The 26,380-nt window shown below is 32.2% G+C and overlaps 1 protein-coding gene across 1 annotated transcript; it reads right to left on the reverse strand.

Moving 5' to 3' along the window:
* LOC113551390 (chondroitin sulfate synthase 1-like) lies at positions 1–24,168 on the reverse strand. The gene is given in 7 exon segments (XM_026953613.1): positions 1–1,192; positions 1,194–1,414; positions 5,170–5,371; positions 6,050–6,207; positions 6,332–6,518; positions 6,618–6,758; positions 23,155–24,168. Coding segments are annotated over 7 exon segments (2,769 nt in total). The 3' UTR covers positions 1–346.
* Between the last annotated feature and the right edge of the window lie 2,212 nt (positions 24,169–26,380).

A 26,380-nucleotide genomic window follows, 5' to 3' on the forward strand; every position in this document is an offset into this window, starting at 1 on the left:
TGTATTTAAATTATTATATTATTTCCTTAATCGTTATGATAAACATTTATCAGTCGTAATAACTAATAATATAGTACCTGTTACAAATACCTACAATTAATTGTATCATATTACAGCTGGTATAATAATATCACGATATGTTTTAAACATTATATTTATAATATTATATGTATAATTATATCTAGAGAGAGAGACGTATAAAAAGAGAGACACGATTTTCTCGATCGACTTGAGATCACGACGCGAATCGCCGACCTTGTTCGTTTACAATAATAATGACAAACAATAATGTGCAGAGTATGATTTCGTAATAATAATAATAACAATATACAATTTAATAATATTATTAAACGCGCGGTCGAGGCACCGACACGGACACGGGCAGCGGCGGAGGCCGTGTCGCAGCGGTCGATCCATTCAGCAGTCGGCGGGCCGCGAACTCGTACACCGCTTCTCTGTTCCTGTAGATGATGTTGGCAAACTGGTCCACGTTACCGTACGTCTCGAACCTGGTGTTGGCGCACATCCGGGCCTTGGGTTCGGGCAGCCCGGCGTCGCACTCCACCGGGTGGTAAACGTGCACCAGGTCCGGGTCGGCGGCGCGAAACACGGACACCGCCGTCGAGGTCCGGGACCGCACGAACTTCTCGTACAGGTCCACGTCCTCGTTGCCCCAGCCCCGGATGGACGTGTCCAGTCCACCGGCGGCCGCCAGGTCGGTGGCGTACGCGCTGACGATGCCGAACCCGTACTGCCGCCAATATCCGGTGTCCTGGTTGACCAGGAAGTGGTTCGGGGACCCGGCCGCCCGGCCGTACACCACTACGGGGTCGTATTCGCTGTACACGATCGGGAAGTACACAGTGCGGCCGCGGACCGTGTTCAACCGGACGCGGTCCACCGTCGCCGCCGTCCACAGCATGTCCACGTCGACGAAGAACAGTAAGTCGTCCGGCGGCGGGCCGGCCGCGTGGACGGCGCCCGCGTGCAGCGCTGCCGCCCTGGCGAACGGGCCACCGGCGTCAGGCAGCACGGTGAGTCGGGCGCCCGGGTGACGGGCCGCGAGCTGGGCCACCTCTGCGGCCGCACCGTCTGCGGTGGCCTTTCCGTAGGGCACCACCGTCAGCGTGACGCGCTCGTCGTTCGCCAGGCACACCGACTCGTAGTTGTCCACGAACCGGGCGAACGTGGTACAGCCGGTTGAACAGCGGCAGCACGAAGTGAACCGTCTTGGCTTGGCTGTCCGGCCGACGCTTGGCCGGCGGCCCTTCCACGCGGACCATGCCGTTATCCGCGATGTCCCTGGACGGACTCCCCGCCGCGTCGTCATCGTCATTGTCGTACGCTTCGGCGTCCTGCTGCTGTGTTTTCATCTTAACTTCCGAACCGTCCAGCACTTCGCGCACTTCGAAACCTGAAATGACCAAATCGCATAGATTATTAGGTGTTTCTATTATATTTACCACTTTAAATATAAATAAAATTGTAATACAATTTTATATAATAACATGAACAACTAAAATAATATTTTAATATTTTCGGGGGCTTATATAATCCATTAGGTTCGTAATCTATACTTCTGAATTTCAGACATCCTCAATAGTAAAAATGAAAAACAGGCATATTTAAAAACCTGCATGGTCGCACACGTTACGAAAGGCCAGTGTATAGAAGGTTTAACCAACTATGTATTTGTATAATAAAGTAGCTCGCTGCGTTCGCGATTTACCTTATTTAATATTTATATTATACTTTAATACCAACATTTAATATAAATATAACTATAAGAGATAAGACACAAGTCACAACTAAGTTTAAAAAAAAATTTATAAATTAGGTACTTACAAACTTGGGTATTATTAAATAATTGTTATTTTTAATTGTTGCTCTAAATTGATATTTATAAATACATTTACTTGGGATATTTAAATAATTTTGAAATGGATTTATATATTATACATATTATTGTTTTATTAATATTATATAGGTACATATAGTTATAAAAGAATTAATAAAAAACATACAATTCTACACCACAGAGAATCAAAAGTATAATAGAAAAAATACTACGTATTATGTGAGAATAATACAGTAGCTGGCCAGTAATTTATCGTCATAGTAACAACGCTAAATAGATTAATCAACGTTCTAATAACTGACGCCAACGGGTAGGTATGGATGCGTATCCGAATATCGTAAGAAGAAACAAGACCCAGACGATCGGCGGCGAACCCAGTAAGAAAAGAGGAGAAAAGAAAAGCGACCGGACGAAGCTCGCGGTTAGCAGATACCGATCACCGGACGAACACCGTCGACTTCGCCGGGGTAACAGTACGCTCAGACCAGAAGATACTGTGGTGGGCCTCATAAGACTCGTCTGGTTGTTCGTCTCGACTGGCTCGGGTAGTGTCGATTGAACGGCCTACAGCTTCACCTGCTTCTACCCAGCTGCGACCACCGGCAGACATCGTCTATATTATAAACCTGCCACGAACACCAGACCAATGTCCTCACGGACGTTGACCGGTCAAATCTCTTTGTGCGCCCCGCCAAATTGGTGACCACGACGCGATCCGTCGTTGTCCGTACCTGAGCCCTTCGGTGCTAGCCCTTTCGAGTGGCTCAAGGTAATCACACCGCTTGTGGCAATACGGTATGACATCGGCGGGGAACACACGCGAAGTTACTCACCCCGGTTCTCAACCGTCCAGATACGTGAAGACGATCCAAGCTTACCGGCTCGGTAACCACGGTCTACGGCACGTTGAGGCTGGAGGGACTAATGTAGTGGGCCACATAAGACTGCGGTCGAGCGCAGGGCGCTATCTGATTGTTCGCCTCAGATGGCTCGGGTAGTGGCGGTAGTGCCGACTCGGCGTCGCACAACACACCAATGTCTCACGGACGCCGGCCGGTCAAATCTTTTTGTGCGCCCCATCAAAATACTAACGACAGTATTGTCGACCAAACGTCGTGAACCAGTACAGAATTAGCCGACAGCCTATCACAGTGGACTTCAGTAACGTGTGTCTACACTGCACGACCGACGGTGGTCATATCGACGTGCACCGCTCAGAGCTAATCGACTATCGGGATCGCCATACCTATGACGCCCGACGAACGTTCTCGAAGTGCCGTCGCGTAGGGTTAGGTGTACGCTGCAGACGTCTGCGGCATCACGCCACACGACTGAATGCGCGTCGATCAACGACTACTCTCTTCCCTGCCGGGCGGTTAAGTCCGACCCGTTGCGCTCTCATTGGGAATACATAAAATCGCCCTTTTCAGGGCCACCAAATTCTACATTATCCCCTAAGAGCGCGCCCGTCTCGGCCGCACAATTTTTAACATTTTAGTATTTTTGACGTTTGTAGTCGCTATTTACTAATTATTACGTTAAACCTTCTATGCAGTGGCCTCTCGTAAGTGACGCAGAGCCACAGTATTAAAATCCTGGGTTCGCCACTGCGCATTACATGTAGTATTTAGAAACAATTTAAAATGGTGTAAATTCCGTTACACTGTAAACAAAGATTTTATCTATGCACATATTATACAAGTACAGGGGCCCCATAACATTTTTTGCACGAAGGCCCTACAAAACGTAGTTGCGGCACTGCGCACACCATTGTTAATACTGTCGTATTATACGTACAAGTATAAACTGTTGGTGATCGTTTTACTATTACGGTGTTTGTGTACCTCGCGGTTTAAACAAAATATTTAGTGAAAAAATAAATTTAAAAATATATTTTATAATTATTTCTAAATTATTACAAAATAAAAATATCATAATTTATTTCGCGTATGGTATCTATTAGTGTAACAAAATAAAAATAAACATTTTAATTAATTACAGTTATAAGTATAAATATATTTATTAAATCCAACCAAATTCATAAATAATAACAATATTAGCTATGTGAAAATTTGGTATTTTGAGATTTTAGCTATCTACTGCTTCATTAGAATGATCACGATCATCCTATATACTAAGTAGATATATTCAAACATTTTACAGTGCCCGATCCTATCAAAGGTTTATAAATACATCGCTGGTCGCAATAAAGTACGAACCACATAACCACAAACTGTATATCTTAGTTTTTGCTCTACCTACTATAGATTTTTTTATTTTATTGATATTTGAACTTTGTATTACCTATAACTTTTCTGTTTTCACGTCAAAACAATTTAATATCAATTTAAATTTACAAAAAGTTTTTATTTTTATAATTGAATATTAAGTCAAATAATAATAAAATATAAAGCCGACGTGTTAACTCTAAAAAATATTATGCTCTATAATTTTTTTTAATAGATGATTTTATTCTAAGTTAACTAAAATACCATGGTATTAAATATTTAAATGTGCACTAAAGAAAGATTATACATAAATGCCTTTTATCTATGTTACGCGTGGGCCTGAGTGAAAAACAAATATTTGCTGACATTCTTCTAATTAATTAAATAAAGGTAAATTATTAGTTTATAAACTCCTAAAGTTATTATTATTTTTTTTTTTATTTATTAAATTTGAAGGTTGTGGAAATATAGATTAGATTTATTTTAAGCAAATATTTTGTTATTAATCAATATTTTAAAAACCATATAGTAACGTACATACTTATACTCCCAAGATCCACTAGGAATTCAACATATTGGCTTACATAATATGAATATAGCAAATTTTAATATAAACTATTAACTATAAAGATGTCGTTGAATTTATTGAAATATGAATAATAATAAATTGCCTGAAAATAATAAGCAATGGGTTTTTTCGTTTTATTAAAATTTCCATATTTTATTATTTTGTAATCAAACTAATCGAAGTTTATCTTTTTGATAGTAATTTTAAGATTAAAAATTTATTTCATTCAACTTCTGAACTTTAAATGTAATTATCAAATTAATAACAAGCTTTTATTCCGTATTCCCATACAAACTGTGTGAAACGTCAATAAATCTCTTTACAACCTAACATTATATTATACTGTATAATATTTTGAAAATATTAGTGTAATCTCGAATGATGATATAATTATTCAAGAAAATACATGTACGATGGTGGTTATAAAATAAATGGAAAATAAGTCTATTATGATTAAAACATAATCAACAAACCACTGAGTTACATTATGTACATTATATTACTATCTTCCTTACCGGTAAACTGCTGTTGGAGGTATGCGTGTCGCCGCACAGGAACGGTCATCTTCTTTCCCCGGTACTTTTTGTACATCAGCAACATATCCAACATATAGTCGACGCCGTATAATGGGTTCACCCTCTGGTAACCGTAAAATATTTCCTTAAAATCGATCACTCGACCGCGTTGCTTGGAAAATTTATTTATCAGATCCATCACCTGTAAAATTCGATATATATGTAATATGTATACATAAGAATGCATTATTAATATAGACAATAGTTATATCTTTGTCTTATTTGAAATAACTGTTTTGGTTATAATAAGAAATGATAAAGATAAGTGGTGATTTATGATAAAAAAAATTATATATAACCACAGAGATAAGCTAAAATAAATGTTCAATTTTTTCAATAAAGTATTTATTAGATTTTGTCTCATTATTTTTGCGGATACCTATTATATAGGTACAACGAGTGACTATCGCAGATTGTGCAGATAGTGATGTAATCCGATGAATTTCAAACTATAAGACCTATTGACTATCTATGAATTAAATACCTACTAGTATATTACAATATTTATTTGGTGAAATTGTAAAATAAAGTGTTATTTAAATAAAATATGTATAACACGCATACATATTATATATTTTAACATACATAATAAAATACATATCAATAACATATTTTTTTTTTTTTGATTCTTAAGTATTAAATCGATTGATAGCGGTCGTAACAACCTATAAAAACTCAGGTGGATCATGATTCTATTAAAGCTGGCCATCTTTGATACGGATTGAAAGTATATACAATATTGAAAAGAATAATAATTAGTCAATTCAGATTTCATTGTAAGTACGTATACTCAATATTTTGTTATATGTATAGTAGATACCTCTCGAACGACGTCGTCGAGGCCTTCTTTTGTGTACGAGTCAATCCGACGTCTAGGATTTGCATCCGTGTCTGAATACCAAGCCTTTGATATGAAATCCCATTTGATGACGTCCGCCACCTTGCGTGGCCTATACTTGTTGAGGCCCGGTGGAAGTCCTACACACCATATTATATTTTCATAATACACAATAGATAAGGATTTTATAGGATTTGCATAATACGTATACATATAGACAAAACCGTGATAGTAATATATAATGTTGTAATATTATTTAGTTACCCAACAGATCCGGGTCGCCTAAGTAATTCGGACTTCCCGGCCGGGACGAGAACAGTTGTTTCGAGTCGCCGGTTAGCCGGAACTCGTTGGACGGTCGCGGATGCGCACTGTTCAGCTGATCCATCATGGATCGTACGTCCCGGTGCAACAAGATCTTCTTTTGTTGTATTTCTTGCAATTCGAGACCCTGCAGAAGCGTGAAAAAAGTGAAAAAAGTTTGCGAAAGGAATCAGTAATCTACACGATAAAAAAATATTAAATTAAAAATTGTGACGTGTCACAATACCTTCATGTAGTTGTGTATCCTATACATGTGACTATGTTGTTTTACTGGATGGAGAGTTATGGCTCGGTGTACTTCTTTCTGCTTTAAATTGCCAGTGAACGCATCGCGGCCACTGGAATTGTGGTATAAAATAGTTTGCATCTAAAAATAAAATTATAAAAATGATTATTACATATTATTAGTTATTATAGTGACTTTAAATTAATTTAACCACTATATAAATACTATTATAAAAGGATGCTGTATGGTACTTATATAGTATTAAAAATGATAATTATAATGTATAAAAATATATTTTAATAATTTTATTCCCGTCAATTAATCGAAAATAAATTAGCTTAAGACAAAACAGACATTTACCTCGGTTATCTTAGAACTCTAGAAGTATGTATGTCTAATAGGCTTGGGAACTCAATCCATCATAAACAAAAATAATTTACGATTTAAAAATATAAATAATATATTATTATTTAATTCATTATTATATGAAATTTCACTGAAATATAATACACAACGTCTCATTCATTGTATCTAAAGATTTTTTTTTTAATTTCTTCATAAAATATTTCAATTTTAATTTTTGGTTTTTTTTTTCTTCTTCCTAGCTCCTCCATCTAATTATCTAATTACGTATTTTTTAAATATTCTAAAAATGACTTGAATATTTCTTCATTTTCAGCAGGTATAATCATTACTTTAAATTAATACATTATATAATGTAATAATAATAACAACAACAAAACACTACTATTTACAATGAAAAGTTGAGACCTTCAAGTTTTTTTATGCATAAACCATTTTTTTCTATTGTCTAGCTAAGACATACCTATGAAAAAGTTAATCATTTATTTCTATACTGGAAAACTTCTGCTTTAATTTCAATTTTAATCACTAATATACTAAAATAATAAGTAGACTTCGAATTTTGCTACGATTGAAAAATTTTGATAATTGTATACGGTAAAGCTTACTTGCGTTTGACATAATTTTGACGTGAGCAAGTCGTGAATACACTCTAACGCTTACAAAAAATTGCCGTTCATTAATCTCGTATATTCCACTTCAGGGGACGTAATAATTTTAGCGATAAACGTAATAGGCTAATCTTTAAGTAACGTTCAATAATATTTTTCGATCAACTTACATAATTCCAGGTATAAATTTGATAAAATATGATAACAAACACTAATTCACCTGTACACAATTAATTATGATTCTTGTATTTCTATTATTGATCTAAATCTTGAGCCAGCGCCGTTCTTTAAAACACCAGTAGTCCAGTACTAATAATATACATATTTACAATTTGTCCTGTGCCTTATGCAACGAATAATTTGTATACAATTTACATAAATATATAGGCGCATATAGCTGATTCCTATTATTTATTATATTATAATATAATTATATACAGTTATACAGTACTACACTAGATTTCTCCTGTGTTAATCTTATTTTTTCAAACAATAAACATTCTCACCCCATAACTTCGAGCTTTCGTATTTGGTTAAATCCCTTCCACTGTTACATAGTTCATACCCGTATTAACTGTTTAATTTTACAGTCTCAGATATATAATTATTAAATATATAATTTTAACGATGTAATAGGTGATTTATGCATTACACGCGAGTATGAGTTATTTTACCATACGTTTTTAAATCACACGCGTATTTTTAAATAAGTATATATTTGTTCAATTTATACTTGCATAATATTATAATATTCTCTAGTTTAAGCTATTTTAGTGTTGTGGTGTTAAAATTACATCAGCAGTGATATAACTAATATGTATTAGATAATTATGCAAACTATGTATCAGAGTACAATACAAATGCATTTTACGGTTTATTGTGTTTTAGAGTAAATGTACGTTAAATTATTCAAATAACATCTATAAAATTTCTTATGAAATAATATTGTTTTCTGATTTTCGTCATATAATGCACTTGCTTTAAACGAATACCTCTATAAATATAATATATAAACATCTAAAATACATGGGAATCGTTTGATATACTCAGTGTAAAATAATATTATTAACTTCTAAAAATCATGAACACTCACTAATCACTACCCATATATTCTTATAAAATAAACTTGATTAATACAGTAAAATGTAGATGTAGGTATGTTACATAGGTATTAGATAACGATAAATGATTATATTTTCTGGCTCTCTTTGCGTACAGATGAGCCAATGGTCATATTATATTATATTCTCCTCGAGTTCATTCACTCTAATAAATTAATAACACCATATTAGCTATTTATTTGTTCGTTTATGTAACCACTAACCACATGTTTCGATTCTATAATAATATTCTATGACGAGTATCAACTGAATATATTATATATTTAATATTATAATACTGCACCACTTGCACTAACGTCTAATGGTCTGCACTTATAGTCATGATGTATCCTCTCGCGTGAGTATAACATATAAATAATAGTATATATATATCTACGACGTGTTCAAGTTTTTTTTAAATTAAATTAATTAATATTGTTTTTGTTTTTATTATCTTATATCCACTTTAATGTGTAAATGTTTAATGTTTATATAACGATAATAAAATAATTGAAAAACCATTTACCGACGTTTTTATAACCATTTTTTTTTTTTTAATTGATTTTACGCCGAAAACGATGATAATAATGATATTATCGTTGTTACACGAGCTTGTATTTTGTGAGTATCTGTTTATACTCTTCAACATACAATGTTGCTCGACAGTTGATTTTATATTGTTAAAATATTTTACAATAGGATCAAACCGATTTGATTTCGAGAGGGGGAAAGAGTCAAAAGGGTCGAATTCCTATAATACACCTATATAACTATGAAGAATAAGCGTCCACACCTATATGAATTAAAGTGATACGATTTTTGATCTACTATCAACTTTTTTGTGTTTATGAAAACTTATCTGAATTGAAAATAGTTAACAACAATAAACGTATAATACACAAATTGTTTATGGCCAACAGGCTAATTAAATTTTATAAATTCTGTATTATTATTATAAACAACGCACTGTGACTGTATCAAATCATAATATTATATACGTCATAAACCGACAAGATTTATGACTTCCCCTTCTCCACTCATTCATACTTAGCCTGAGCTGAAATATTTTACAATTTACAATTGACCCAACCCGACTACCAGGATCTGGTTGAAAAACTTTTCCGTTTCACGTGCTTATAATATGGAAAGAACCCCCATATCACATTTCCAATATGCTTATTACAATAGCACAAAACATACAATTTCGGCACACGTGATACGAACTAAAATACGACATTCCTCGATAATTGAGTATATTTGCGCACATGACTCGGTTGAAATTCGAGTGGGGAAAAAAAACATCACACGTACGACGATACCTACGTACTATAATATTATATTATTATGGCCATAAGAGCGGCTTGCGATTCCAAATGGTTTCTCGTGTGTGCCGAAACGACCATCAGACATTTCGCACATACCGTTCTATTTCTATATGATATACAAACCTTAACTCAATGTATAAAAAGACACAGATGAAAAAAATAAATTCACGACCAAATAAAACAATTATGAGTGACCATAATTGGAAAACAAGTCCATTCTTGTCTGCGCTTGTCCGACAAATATAATATGTAAAATAATAATATTATACATCCTATAATTTAATATACCTATATATATATATATATATATATATGAAGTGCATTGTTATACTGCGTGTCATTTTGGATCTTTTTTTTTCTTTTGCTCATATATTATATACGATGTATGGTAACGCAGATGTCCGTCGTGGTCTACCGTCTAAACCGATTCCTCGTGTTATTATGTAGACGAACAATTTGTTTTTTCTCAAGGCACCGCGTGCCTCATAAAAAGTCCATTAATTATCCGTGAACGAATTCGTGTATACTATGTACACATTTCTTTTTGATTCATTTTTTTTTTTTTTTTTTGTCCCATTTCCTCCGCAGACCGCGGTGGCGTAGGCACTGCAGTGTAGTTCACCCTCTACTGAAAAAAAACACCATATTATTTGGTCGGGAGGAAAAATATAATGATAAAAAAAAACCGGTCCTCCCGACCTGCAACGGTATCGCATTAGGTCCGGCGGCCTTGGCAGTTGGCCGCGTCACACACATAATATTCTCCTCGACTTACCTACGTGATCACAGTCGTCATTGAGCCACGCACGCATAGGTTAGTGACTTCCTTAACGCGCATTTTTATTTATACGCTATTATAGAGCGCGAGCACACAGCATGCGGAATAGTTGGCACAATAATATAAAAAGGGTTCTTAATTTCGTAATTGGTCTATAAATCTAACCTTAATACGCGTGTACATATATCATGCATAGGTACATATATAATATAGAATGTGTATATAAATATATATTAAAATATATGTCGACACGTCTTCGTGATGCTCTCGTCGAATAATTGTCGTAAGTCGAACGATGACCGTGACGTCCTGTTTGGTACAAGATTCGCATTTTTTTTTTCGGCTTTTAATGCATACGTGGACGCGTCGAAGATACGACAAATTTTTGTAACTATTAAATATTCAATTTTTTTAATAGGTAGAGGTAATGTGTTGAAGAATCCATGCGTGGGATATCGTTTGCGGTGTATGTTTATGCGAACAATATATAGACGGAAATTTCGGATTCACCTGCATTTAATACTATAATATAATAAAATATAAAATAAACTACTATCGCAAATTTGATAATATTATTTGAGGTATATTTTTATTTTTCATTATTAATGTATTATTATGATAACGATGATAGTGTATCGATATGTTGATCAATAAATAATCATTGTGTCATACGATGTACCAACCAATTTACCAACGCAGTATAGAGTAAATTTTCAAATACATTTCATTCATTTCAATGTATTTTGTGTTCTTCTTCATTCTGTTTCATGTATTAAGTACACTCATGTCTCATCTTTTGTGTCAGTATTTGCCTTATCCGAGCACCGAGCATAACTAACTGACTTTATCAGTCAACAACATAAATCTTGGATAATTAATTACATTATTGATTTAAACACATTTTGAAATTATGTTTTTAAGCTATATATTATATGTAGACATTTAAATTTTGTAGTTTTAGGTTCTGGTTGTAGTGATAAAAGTAATGATTTTTTTTCTTTGTAAAAAAACAAAATAATAAATAATAAGCAGAAATTTTTACACTAACCCAGTTTTTAATAAAATGTATTTCTTACGTTAAAATTAAAAAATGAATTACTGTAGAAGATTGAAATTATATTGAAATTCAGTGTTAATATTATTATTTTCTATATATATACTATAATTTTTAAAATATTTTGAGATTTTTGAGTTATTTATTTACAGTTGATTTTTAATAAGAATCTTATTCTTATTCTTATAATTCTTATTATAAGAATATGCATTTGAAATTTATACTAATAGTAAAATAAAGTACTTTAACAGCTGCGATATCAAAAAAAAATATTATGAAATAAACTGTTAGTATAATATATAAGGTTGACAGACCCAATCGACACCTACTATACAGTAGAGTAGTAGGTACTCACTTCTCAATTTTTTTCTAAAATGTTGATAAAAAATTTCACCTGGCCTTGAAATTGTAATACAACTTTCCTCATACATTTTTACTATACCAATTAAAAAATACAAAAATACACTGTCACGATATTTTTTATAAGCATTTAAAATTATAGTTGTGACAAAATTTGTTAAAATCTACAATTATTTTGTAATAAAAATACTTAAAACGTTTAATATTCATACCTTAGTTTTTAAAATTTAGTACAAGGTTCATAAGTTGTTGTTATAATTTTAAAAAAATTGAATGTGATTACTCAAATATTATTTAAAAATAAATAATTGAATTATTACAATTTGTAATTATACATACGCCCAAGTCTATAAAATCTAAATTCAGACCCGGTTGTCATTGAGCTTTTTGTTGCAGGTTTATAATTTCAATTTAAAAAGTATTACGCGTTCAAATTTTATAATTCAAACATAAAAACTAGTTAATGAACATGAAATTCTATATTATTAGATCATATAATTATTTATTATTAGTTGTTAGTGTTTACGATTACAATTTTGTTCATACAACATTCAGTTCCATTTGTTTATATTTTATGCAGACAATTTCAACAATTATTGTTGTCATACATTTTTTTCAGTATATAATAAAATAATTACTGATTACCATTTCTAAACTTAAATATTGGTATTATTATTTAACATTGCATAATATAGTTTGTTGTTATTAGTCAAATGGTAAATTAAAAATTAAAATAAGTTTTTATGTTGAAATATGAAATATTAATGATAATATTACTATTATTATTTATTACTATATCATATTATGTATACTATCGTTTATTAAAAATAATGTTTGACGGCCATCATCCTAGTTTAAATATATGCTTTTACACTAATTGCTAATTACACATTAGCTCAATAAATTTTTGAAAATGTATTTTCAAAAGGTGCCTATTAATATAGGCTATAAGTAAAAATTGTAATAGCTTTTTTAATAAGTTATTATAATACATCATCAAACAAAATAGTTTACGGTGTAGTTACACCGCATCATGTAATTTTTGCAAATCAAATCAAAATCTATTATATAAATAATAATTATGCGCGTACTCTGTATATACATATATACGCGAGTAAAAAATAGTTACTTATATACAAATTAAGTATAGCGGACGTAGTTACTCATAAAATAGAAGATATAATATATAATCGTATTTACTATTTGATACTATGTAACACGTATCTATATATATATTATATTATATACTATGTGTTTTACAATCTCTTTGTTAAGAAGATTTAACATCAATGTTTTGGAGAGTATAGTTTCTAATGAAAAAAGAACTGGAGACTTAAAAAAGGATAAAAGTAATAAGTATATACAATTTCAGTTAACACACAAAAGTACAGCCAGTATAGCCGTATGGATTTAAATATAATAAGACGATTAGTTTCTTACATATTTATCGAGTCATTTTTTTTCGTAATCTGTACTAGAGATTAGTAAACATATTTATTTTCAAAAATAATTTTCCCATTACAAAATTTGAGGTACCTAATCAATTTTTTTTTTATTTGAATAATTAACTTATTGGAGGTTTCATATGTCTGATAAAATCCTAACCAAATTATTTTACTTAAAATAGTTTAATAATCTAAACAATAACACACTGCTAAAACGCCCGAAACACAAAAAGATTTTGCCCTGAACTTTTCGAAAATATAGACATCTAAAACCGGATTATCGCAAGACATCCCAGTCACAAAAGTAATTGATGTGAATACATTATTAAAAAGGAAGGCAAATGGGTACCGTTTTGCTATATATTAGGTACAGAGTTGATCAGTATTATGGCCTATGGGTATGTTAGATTTGAATTCAATGATAAACCTATCATTGGATACGAAAAACGAATCTGAGCGGATATGGTCTGTCAGCCTATATCACTAATTATATTTCGTGATAAATTCTTTTTTTCTGTTGATATAGTAACTATTAATGTCACATTTATTTTACTTTTAATATTAAGATAGGATTATACAATTTTTTCTCGGCTAATGTAGTATTTAATTATCATAATAATATACGTTTATACTTTATTATAAAAATCGAAAATTAATTTTATCTTTCTGTGAATACTGTAAAACTGCAAAAATAAATTCATAATTATAAATATTTAGATATTATCTTATTATAATCAAAAGTTTCATTGTTTATAGTAAAATATGTAATAATATAACTTAGGTAAAAGTTTAAAGCTCCCATGAATAATATTTTTAAATTATAACAAAATAATAATTAACATCATTATTTTTCGTTTAAATAAGTAATTTTGTACAAAATTTTAACATCAAATGCATATAAAAAAAAATGTGCCAATACATTTTTAATATTTTTGTACAGATACAAGATCAACTTATGGGGAACCATGTATTAAAATTTCAAGAATTATGACTGTAAATAATTTTTTTTATCAACATTTATAAAAAAATTAAAAATATGGGCTATGCCTATAAATAACTCAAAACAAGTTAAACATTTTTGAAAATGTATTTAATTGAATAAAATAAAATAAAATGTTGTGCAAATTTCAAGTATCTAGCTAGGATATATTTGGTTTAGCGAGTAAATTCCTGTTTTTCTTTGTTTTTCCTGATTATAAGAAAAATCCTGTGAATTTTTTAATTTAAAATCTTTAAAGTACAAACTAGATTTAAAGTTTAAATCTTATGCGAACTAATTTGCCAACTAAAACCACCTTTCAACTTGAAAATCAAAGTATTTTATCGACAACTTTTATGCATTCATATACAAAAAAAAACACATTGTAAAATCAATATATTAATCACTCTGTTCAGAATCTAAAAAATGTCTGCAAAATCAAAATCTTAGTTCATATTTTTTCAATACATCATAAGGCGTTTTAATTATGTAATTTAATGTGTAAAATTCTTTTTTGTTCTATTATTTTTTTTTTTTTTTTGGCGCTTATATCAGTCAATGAAGTATAGATATACCTACTATGTTAAACGTTGTACTTAACCATGAGTTCTGAATAGTTTATTGTACAACGCGTCCAATTTTAAATATAGCAATATGCGTGTAATATGAAAAAAAATGCTTTGAGTTTCATATTGCAACTTTTTCACCTTCTCGATTTGCATTCAAAACAATTCTATATATTTAAATTTACCTCAAGTACACCAATCGTTTAAAAACCGCATTGTAATTTACATAAAATTCTTGTTATCATTATTATGATTATTTATTTATCAACTGATTATAAGGAGTTAATACTTTTTTAAAATGTTTATTATTATTATTCATTAATTATTATTACGTAAAGTGAAGTATTAACATCCGGAATTTTTAATTCGATTTCGGTCATTATCTTAATTCGTCATAAGTCGTTGAGTTTTTAACACAAATGCATTTCCTATTATGCATATACATACTACAATAATATAAATCATTTTTATAGTTTAATAGTCTGATAATAATAATTAATATTTAAACGGATACTTCTGACATGGGGTCTGAAGTGATGAAATATATCTGTCGAATGCACGCTATGCACAATGCACTTATATACATAGAAATACTCGTACAGTCGTACATATATTTATAGCTTATACATGATGCGGCACGACGATATGGTTACAACTTGCAGTGTGATTTGTTCAACTTGAAATATTTCACGTTATTAAACTGAGTTGCGACTCAACAAACCTCCCTGTAAACAGGACGGCGGAGTGACACGAGTGTCCTATAACAATATTGCCATCACGCTAAAACCATTCTTACAATATACATAATATATTACATTTATTTATATACGTATGTGCTCAAGACTCTGGTGTGTTTTTAAATAAGTGCTAGACATGTGCGTGCCACACACGAAAAAACCTCACGTCAAAGAATCCGACCGACAGATTCGTTTTTCGAAACGCCATTTTTTCTTCGTTCAACGGTTCAGTGCATTAAGTTAAAAAAAAATACACGCGCATACGGACTGCACGTGTTCGTTTGACAGACGATTCGACGCGCCATGAAGAGCTGATTTGCTTCTGAAAACATAGCTACCGGCAATTATTATACAATTATATATATAAATATATAATATAATAATATATTTATAAATGTAGTATAAATTATAATATACGACAGGTTGAGTTATCACAACGCTCGCGTATAATATATAAGCAGCATACATCATTTGACAGTGTTTAATAATATTAAGCAAAACATTGTCGTTATACAGTATTTTGTCTACGATCTTTAGTTAAAAAAAAGTCCATTTCAATCAATAGGTAAGTTTACAATGAAATCCAATTATAAAAAAAATCCAAGTGCATTACACATCACTCACTCGGAGATTTCCCTGTAAAACCTGCACCGGACGCGTCAACGACACAATTGTATTATATTATTACGCACGCGTGTATATATTTTTTATGTATGTATAGTATACGTACATAATATACGTGCCATCCATTACAGGACACGTTATTATAAATATAAATATATAGATTATTATTGACACATTGGCGATAGGTGATACTTTCAGAATCAGAACACCTAATCGAAATAAATAGATCATATAATGAATAATAATATATATATACGTTTGGAACATTAAATACATTTGTATGTATATATAATACGATCGCACATACCTCTGCAGTAGGTTTTTACACGCGTGGCAAACTAAAATAAAGTCAATAAACGCAATTGATGAGTATATAGCCACTAGCCAGCATAGGTATACAAACGAAATACCGTCTCTAAAAAATATAACGTCATCATAAGTATTGCGTTATTATTATGAGTTTAAGTCGCTAAAGGTTTTTTTTTTATAACTATTTAATACTTATTTATGCTTGTATTTGCATAATTAAAATTTAAGTAACTCGTTAAATTATGTAATTTTTTCCGAAATAGTGTTTGCATATGCAAATCATATAATAATATATTATAATAAATACTTATCAATACCAATAATATTCTAGATTTTAGTACTCTAATATATAATTTTAAAGTTAAAGCATATACATAATTTAAATTAAAAAATGGATTGTAATCTTTTTATTAACAGACCGTACAATTTTTTGTATTATTATTGTTTTACGTTGTTATACAAGCAGTTTTATTAATTATTGTATTCATTTGTAAATATATAATATTATGTATTACCCCGATAATGTTTAAATACTTTAGAAAATATTTCCACTAGAAAGAATAAAATTAATAATATCGCTATGAAAATCATATGGTTACATTTCAACATTAACCCGTGACGCCGTCGTAAGAAGTTGTTCGAACAGAAGTTAATTAAAATCTTTACATACACGTGTTTTCTTTTAGGATTTAATACATAACTGTTATTTATTATATTAATACATTTAGTATTTACATCAATACATTAGACTTTTTTTTTATTTAAATGGGGTAATAAAAGCTATTAAATAACAAGGCAACTGATGGGACATATTTTTTTTAAACATATGTAAAATATATTTATATTTACTTAAGATCAAATCACGAATGCTACCCAATATGAAAGTTTAGTGAAATGGCATTCAGATTTGTTAACATTTATAGTTGTGTCATATAGTTAAGATAAAATTTAGTCCTAGAATTATATTACATTATTCTTTAATAGATTTAAGATTACAAAGTTATATTCTATAAACAGTATAAACCTAGAAGAATTTTAATAAATGTGCTGTTGGGTAATGATTGTTAACGACATCTTGCTACGTTCCTATAATAATTATTATACAGTGTATAACTAATAAAAATAAATCAACGTTAACAGTTTTTTAGTAGTATTTCTAAATCCTAAGGGTAAATTTACCTATAACTTTCGAAATGTTATAAATTAAGTTTAATTATATTATATATACAATATACCTACCTATAATGCATAGACTATAGAGTAATCAACAATTGCATGATCAAACCGCTTTTAATACATGTATTAAAATTGAATTTTTAAATATGTTTATAAGGACCACATTATTAAGTACTTTTTAATGACATTTAAAAAGAATCCTGTGATACAAATTTTTTTTTTAATGATAACTATAATTTTATTTTGTACATTTCTAAGTTTTTTTTTAATCCTGACACATCTAAATATATATTTGTACGAGTAGTTTCTGAGTAATTAAAATGTTCTAAGAATAATATATAGTTGTTGATGGAATATCACACTTTATTTTTAATTGTTAAAAACGTTATTATATCTCCAATTTTCTAAATTATTGATCTTAAATTTGATCATCCTGTACGTGCAATTAACGATCGGGTAAAGAATTTTTAATCGTGAATACTGAATATACTGAATAGTTCAATAGTATTTCAATTATTAAACATCATAACATTATATGAATTTAAAGAACCAATAGCTTTAATAAGTACTTAAAATGTACTATGTATAAACTGAAATGATAATATTATATATCAGTATTGTATAATATATTACCAAGCCATACCATAAAATGTCATGCTGGAATTTATTTAATGATTTTTATACATTTTTATTTAAACAATTATAATTTTCACGTTACACAAAATGACATTGCGCACGTAATAGACAAATTACTGCAATATCCAATATACAGACAAAGATGGGAATGCTCCTATAGCGGCTAACACGAATTGTTCAGGAAACGTCAATATTATTTTTTTCGATAACAAAAGTAATAATATAGACATTATAATATTTATCACTACTGCTGTATTATTTTAAGATTGCTGTAAAATAAACAAAACTATATAAAAAAAAAAAATGGAAATGAAATTTGAAACTATTTGTAACTAATATATCTATATTGACCATTATAGATTTGTTTGTTTTATATTTTTTAATATATAATACAGTGTCCTTTATAGTATTATAAGAATAAACAATTACCTATTATAGTATTATAATATACCTATAGTTACGCAGGTAAATATCATTACTCGTTATAGGTATTGTCTTAACTATTAGTTCACACGTACCTACGTATAATGTCTATATTTATTCAATGAACGCTTTATTACTTTTAATAATTACAAGAATTAAAACATTAAAAAATCATCACTTTTTTTTTTTTGCTGTAAAATATTTACTGGATACCGTCATTTTAAAATTTAGACCGATTATGATATAAAGGTTTCGGTTTAAATAAAATTTCCTGATGCGATTCATATTTTATGTACATATACCTATATAGCTACCATTAAAATGTTACAATGGACATAATTATTTAGGTTTAATATAATACCATAATGGCAATATATTATATTTTTGAAATGCATTTGATCGTGATCTTGGTAGCCAAGGAGGGATGATAAAAAATGAATTTAACTAACACTAAAATAACTTCAGGAATGACATCCTATGAATAATTTATAATAAATAGACCAATTTAGAATAATTTTATTTTAGAATAAAACATATATATATATATAAATATAATACTTCCCAATACACTAATATACGCGGATTAACACTATTTTAATTTTTTAATATTAATACTTTCTAGTTTCTAGTCTAAAATAACTAATAAGACATCGATTAGTAAATATTTTTTTATATTTAAATTCCGTTTAAATAACAATTAATTTAGTTGTGTAATTTAAATTAAAAACATATTTGTTTTATGCAAATTCTATTTAGGTGCGTAATGCATTATGTACAACTCTATTCATATAGTATTACTGTTATTTATTTAACGCAATATATTATTTATTAATATATTATACTGTATTCGTTCAAGTTTTATTAAATCCGCAGTAAGGTCTAAATAAAATATAAATCACAAGGACTCAGAGAAATAAAAAAAAGAAATGTATGATGCATAATTTAAACGCTTTGGCCCTAAATAACCACGTATGTCACATAAGGTGTGTTTTTAAATAAATGTAATATTTACGTCAATGAATAAAATGAAAACTATCATATTCAAATAATTTTTACATAATTTTCGAGTAAACATCAGATATTGCAATTGATTCTTACTATCAGTATTAATATTAATATATGATTATTATGTATTTTTTTTTATCTAGTTTCGATAAATAATTGAAAATGTGTTCAAAGGTTATCTATTGAATTATTGAAATTTACATCTAAATAGGAAAACGACCTTAATGTTTTTGAGGGAATAATCAAATATAAAGATAAAAATAAAATTGTATTGAATGAAACAGGTATTATACAGATATACTATAACTGTGCGTGTTTACTTATGAATTAATTATATATTTGAACATAAAATGTGTATGTTCCGATTTCTGGATGTACTTTTTATCATTCAATTTTTAATAGCACAATTGTGTTTGAAAATTGATGTACTTTTTAATTCATGTAAGACGTAGGTATTAGAATTATACAGGCATTAAAATATTTTGTTGGAATTTCAATAATTATTATTCCCTTTTAAAAATTATGAACACGCATGGCTTATTGAGAATTGAGATCGCCATAAACTTACTTAAGCACGTTAGAATAAAAACCACAAATTTAACTTAAGCATTGTTATTTGTCATTGAATACAATAATAGCTAAAAATATTTCGATGGCAGTTCTTAGAAGACTTTAAAATTTGACATTATTTTTCAACAAAGCTGATCGTCATGTGCCAAAAAAAAGAACTATTTTTCTCACTAATCATTGTCTAAATATATTGAACTGTTGTAATTCAAGTACGTATAACTATTTAATTTCAATTTTTTAAACTCTCGTACACGCATTTGATTAATTATGAAATATGAATAACATTATATTATATAATAGCTTTCTTAAAATGGAACAGTAATTTATTTTTAAATACTATTACTAGGTACCTACCTAGCTAGTATGCATAGAATATTACATTAATTGCGAAATGGATAACGGTAAATAGTACATACATTTTTAAACAACCTTAAAATAATTAGTTAACTTTGTTACGTATTACGGAATCTCTGAAGAGACGAGTAACAAATAAAAATGTGATAAAGATAACATTTTTGTTATCCCCGATAGTTAAAAACTGATAACTGATAAAATAATTATTTTAGTTATACAGTCGAGTTGCGATAACTCGAAAAATTGACAACTCGAATTTTTTTTTTATTCCCCTAAAAATATAAACGATATACAAAATTAATATAAATTCGAGTTGGATATCTCGAAGCGAATTTTTATCTCCCTTCAACTTCGAGTAATCGCGACTCCGCTATACAATTAAATTTTGCAGGAAATTGATATTGATTTCACAACATGATATGGTTGATATTGTTGATAAATATCTAAAAAAAAAAACCAGTGAATCCGTTTCGCTATTATATAGATTTCGATATTATATAATATATAAATAGATATATAGATTTTAATTATATAGAACTATTCTGAACCTCGTGATGGTGTATCAGCTACTATAATATATTATAATATGTATTTATATTACTATTAATTAGTAATTAATTTCTCTCTATTAGTATTAATAGATAAAAAAGTTAAGCTAATATATTTCTAAAATATTGCAGATTATATTATAATAGAATCTTGTTGACAATTCATGTCAAAATCGTTCATTTTTGTTGAAATATACAATTTCGTGAAAATTTTAACTTCAAATATCTAAAAATAATATGCAATGTATTTTCATTTTCAATATTTTTTTATTTCTGTAAGAAAAATGTATGAGGAATTTTGTTTAAAACTTTATGTATTCATTTTGTATTGATTTCTACGATAAAATAATAATATATGATATTATTTTTATGAAATATTTGTATATTATCTTGATATCTATAAATATAGTGTACTTATGAAAATCTTAATACAGAAGTTGTGATTATTTTTTTTTTGTCGGGGCTATTGGAGACTGGGGAGTCACATTTATAGATTATACTTATACAGAATTATAAGGAATATAGAGGAAAAAAAGCCACATAATAGGAAAAAAAAAGCTTTTTTTTCGATGAATATTGTTAGGGGCTTTTATTCTGGGGCTTTTATTCTGGGGCTTTTTTCCCGATTACCATAATAAGTCATAACGTCGCCATTATCAACTAAATTCGATTTCCCATCAGAGACAGACTTCAATGATTGTTTTTAACAAAATCTTTGCTCGAAATCTAAAATAATCAACCGATAAGAAGGAAAGCGTTTACTATCTGAAACACCCCCTGATAATGCCGCAGCTTCGTGATAATTAAACCGGACGTAGGAATTAATACCAATAATATTTACTTCGACGTATTTCTAATCAAAAGGTCACAAGACAAAAAAATAAAAAACTACGTATAACATATATAATATAGATATATATGTATTGTATTAACTCACGTGGAAATCGAACGCGATCAAAAAAACCAGTTTTTAACTTTAATATATGACGCAACCAAAACGTATCGTATAAACGCAATATAATGTTGAACACAGCAAATAATTGACGAATTCCGTGGTTAAATTATTATACATCACCTCATAGCTATACTTAAATGCATATAATACGATAGGGCATGTAAATGTTTTTTGAGGCACGGAGACGAATGCAGACATTTATACGTCGTCTCGAAACGAAAAAATACACTAAACCAGTGGAGCTGAGAACGAATTTTTCTATAATAAGTAAAAATCCTTCATATAGGTACAATTTGAACGCACGCAACAATATCACTGCACTATAATATACATAGGTCCTACTACATTCTACTCTGTTCCCTCGCGGCTCGCGTGTCCGTATACATAAACTTATAGTACGCTTTTCGTAGACTATATAATATACCTTATACTATATACGATGGGTAAGAATATATATATACTACGTGTCTATTCTATATAGTATATAATAATATAACTTACACGATCTCGATTCTCGATTTAAATATACAACACACATCTCGCAAGTAAAAAACGTCGAGTAAAGAACGTTTGCGAAAAGCGATTATTTCGAATAATAATAATATTATTGTACAATTACCTCGTAGGACCATGTGCACGACACGCCCGCGAACTTTTGCACGCACCGGCCCAGCTCGACGTCCTCGTGCGTGGTGAAAAGGTTCTTCAGGCAGTGTTTGATGTGCGGCACTACCCGGGCCAAGGTCTCGCGGCTCATGATTACGCCTGGCCCGCCCATACAAAAGTTCTCGTCGTACTCGAGACTCAGCAGCCCGAACTCCTCTTGGTTGCCGCGGCCCGCCTGTCCGATGAACACTGGTTTGCGGCTGTCCACCGACCGGAGCAGCGCGGCCAGCCGGTCCGGGCGAACGTACACGTCGTCGTCGGCCCTCATGAACCACTCGTACGCGCTGCCGTAGTTGTCCCACATGTGTTGCAACATCAGAAACGACTTTTTCTGCGGCGGGTACGAGTCGTCCACCGTCGGCAACCGGACGAGCGGCAGGTCGGCCGCGCCGGGCGGCCGGACCGACGTCTCCGAGCTGTAGAACATCACGCGGCCGGGCACGCGACGCGCCCACGTGCTGTGGACGGCGGCCGCCCTAGTGGCCAGGTACCGGTTGGCCGTCATCACGCCGACGAACAGCAGCGATTCGGGCGGGCCTCCGGCACCGCCGCCGCCGGCCGCGGGTATCGCTCCACCGCTGTCGTCCTCGTCGACGCGGGCCCGCGGCGATTGCAACGGCCGCAGCACGCCGGACCGACCGGCATCGCTACCGCCACCGGCGCCGCCGCTGCCGCAACCGGCGTACAATCGCAGTCGGTCGTACGATCCGCCGAACGTGTAGCCGACAAACAGTCCGAGGACGATGCCGGCCAACACGTGCGTCAGACGCCGCCTGCGGTTGCCGGTGGATTTCTTCTTGCCGCCGGCCGACGGCCGCTGTTTCTTGACCACGGTCTTGTACGCGTAGTGGTGTTGCTGCTGCGGCGGCCGCTGTAGCACCGGGCGGCCGTAGTGGTGGTGGTAGTGGTGCGGCCGGTGGTCGTCGTGACGGTGGTCGCGGTGTTCGGTGTCTGTCGAGGCGGCCATCGGCGCCTCATCGTCCGTACGCTGCACCGCTCGACGCACTGCACGTTTTTCACATAGCGGCCGGACGGAAACGGCGGTGCCGCCGATCGGTGACTGGGGACATGACGTGATGATCGCGAAAATCACTGGACGCCGATCGACACCGCGGAGGTCCCGTCGCGTGTCGGTTTTATTTTTTTGGTCGCGCGCGTCTGTTGGCCTACACCACCGAAACGATATAATTATATTTACGAATGCCGAAGACGGAGAACTGTGTACAGATACAGCGGATCTGTACGTTTAATATGCGGACGGTCGATTGCGAGTGCACGCGTTACGCGGCGCACGACTGAAATACAAAACACACACTGAAACGACACCGCTGCTGCGTGTCCGAATCGCACGAACGCACTGAGCCACCGACACACCGTCGCGATCGTCGTCGGCACTCGACGGTGGACCGCCGCACGGTTCGGCCGCGGGCGACGACGGTGACGCGTCGACCACAACGGCGGCGACTGGTTCTCCGACCTCCCCCTCCCGCACCGGCACGGGATCCACCGACGACGTTTCGCGCGCGGTAATAATATAAAAACGTTCAGTCGTCGCCCGTCCCATTGTTGTCGTGTGTATTATTATATTATTATTATTATTACCGTATACGTACGGCATAGGTGGACGAGATTTTTTTTTTTTTATTCTTTCGTTCGCGCACGCTATACGCCTATACCTACTTAAATATTATTATATTGTGCGTGCACCTCGGCAACTACGACGACGACGTTATCATCGTTATTGAATGTTGTGCGTCGACGGTGATTCGATGGAACGCGTGCGCCCGTCACAATATGCATATAGGTGGGCAAGGTATATCACATGGGTAGTATAATAATTATTATCGTACTCGTACGATGACTCGACTAGGTAGGTGTATAGGTACGTATGATATTACGTAGTACTACTGTGTAGGTATACGCGAAAAACCGATACCGTTTTTTTTTTATTATTATTATTAATATTTGGTGTTTGTTCGACTAGAATTTGTGGGCGCGACGTGTACGAAGTACTCGGATCGGCGAGTAAGGAGCACCCCGACAGCAGACGGTTTAGCTCTTTTACTATTTTTTTATGTACGTAAATATATATAGCCGAAGAACACCTCTATATCGATTATTTTCATTAGAATGGCGGAGGTCGTTACGTCTAGTTTTACAAAAAGTGTCTGCAATTTTCGTTTCGCGCAAGACTGTATCGAATGAGATTCAAATTGAATTCGATTAATTACTAACGACTATAATAATACATGATTTAATTGTCATTTAGCTGACTAAATTTATTTTTAATGTAAATACAACATATTTGGTCATTAGCAGTCGTAATTGGCATACTCGTACACATTGTTACTAATTATTTTGTTTGATGCTCGATGATTGAAGTGAGTGGGGGTTTAGCCACGTGCAATAATTATATAGGTCGAGTTCAATAATTTCAAGTCACGCTAATTTTTTTCGAGTAGGAGAGTACCGTTTCTTTTTTTTTTTCCAATTTCAGCATTGCAGTGTACGTACATACGATATTACACCTATGTGACAACGGAAACGTCGTAATCACTACTCGTGCGACAGCTGAAATCCCAAAAGTACATGCAACGTGCGCGTAACACATCTATACATGTCGCCACATAAAGATGAAAATGTCTCCAGATTATGCTAATATATTATACTTATATTATGACTTATAAGCTATGTAATATTATATATACTGCTATATATATTTGTAAAAAAAAATTATCGCTGCAGAGAAATCGTCAAGCTGAAACAGATTGCTACATACCGCCCCATCGAGTCGTTTTCGTCTGGAGACTATAATGGTGCATAAGCATAATATAATTTATAATGTATGTCACTCACTATATAATATGCATACAATGTATGGTATTATGCCGTTTTCTGTTGTTGTAGATACGTGATAAGGTATGATGCATTATATTTTTTCCACGATCTGAGATCAATAAATACACTTACACAGTGAATCTGCAACTATATAATATCATATAAGTATCCACCAGCAGCCACTGTTTTTCAGTTTATAGGGAATATAACGAGAGTTTGCATTGCATGTTCATTATAATATGTATAATTAACTATATGTCTATATTATAAATATAATAAAACTTAATAATATATATTATATACACTATACTTGTATAAGTTGTATTATACTAAATTGATAT

Source organism: Rhopalosiphum maidis, chromosome 2 (assembly GCF_003676215.2).
Source record: "Rhopalosiphum maidis isolate BTI-1 chromosome 2, ASM367621v3, whole genome shotgun sequence".
NCBI lineage: Eukaryota > Metazoa > Arthropoda > Insecta > Hemiptera > Aphididae > Rhopalosiphum > Rhopalosiphum maidis.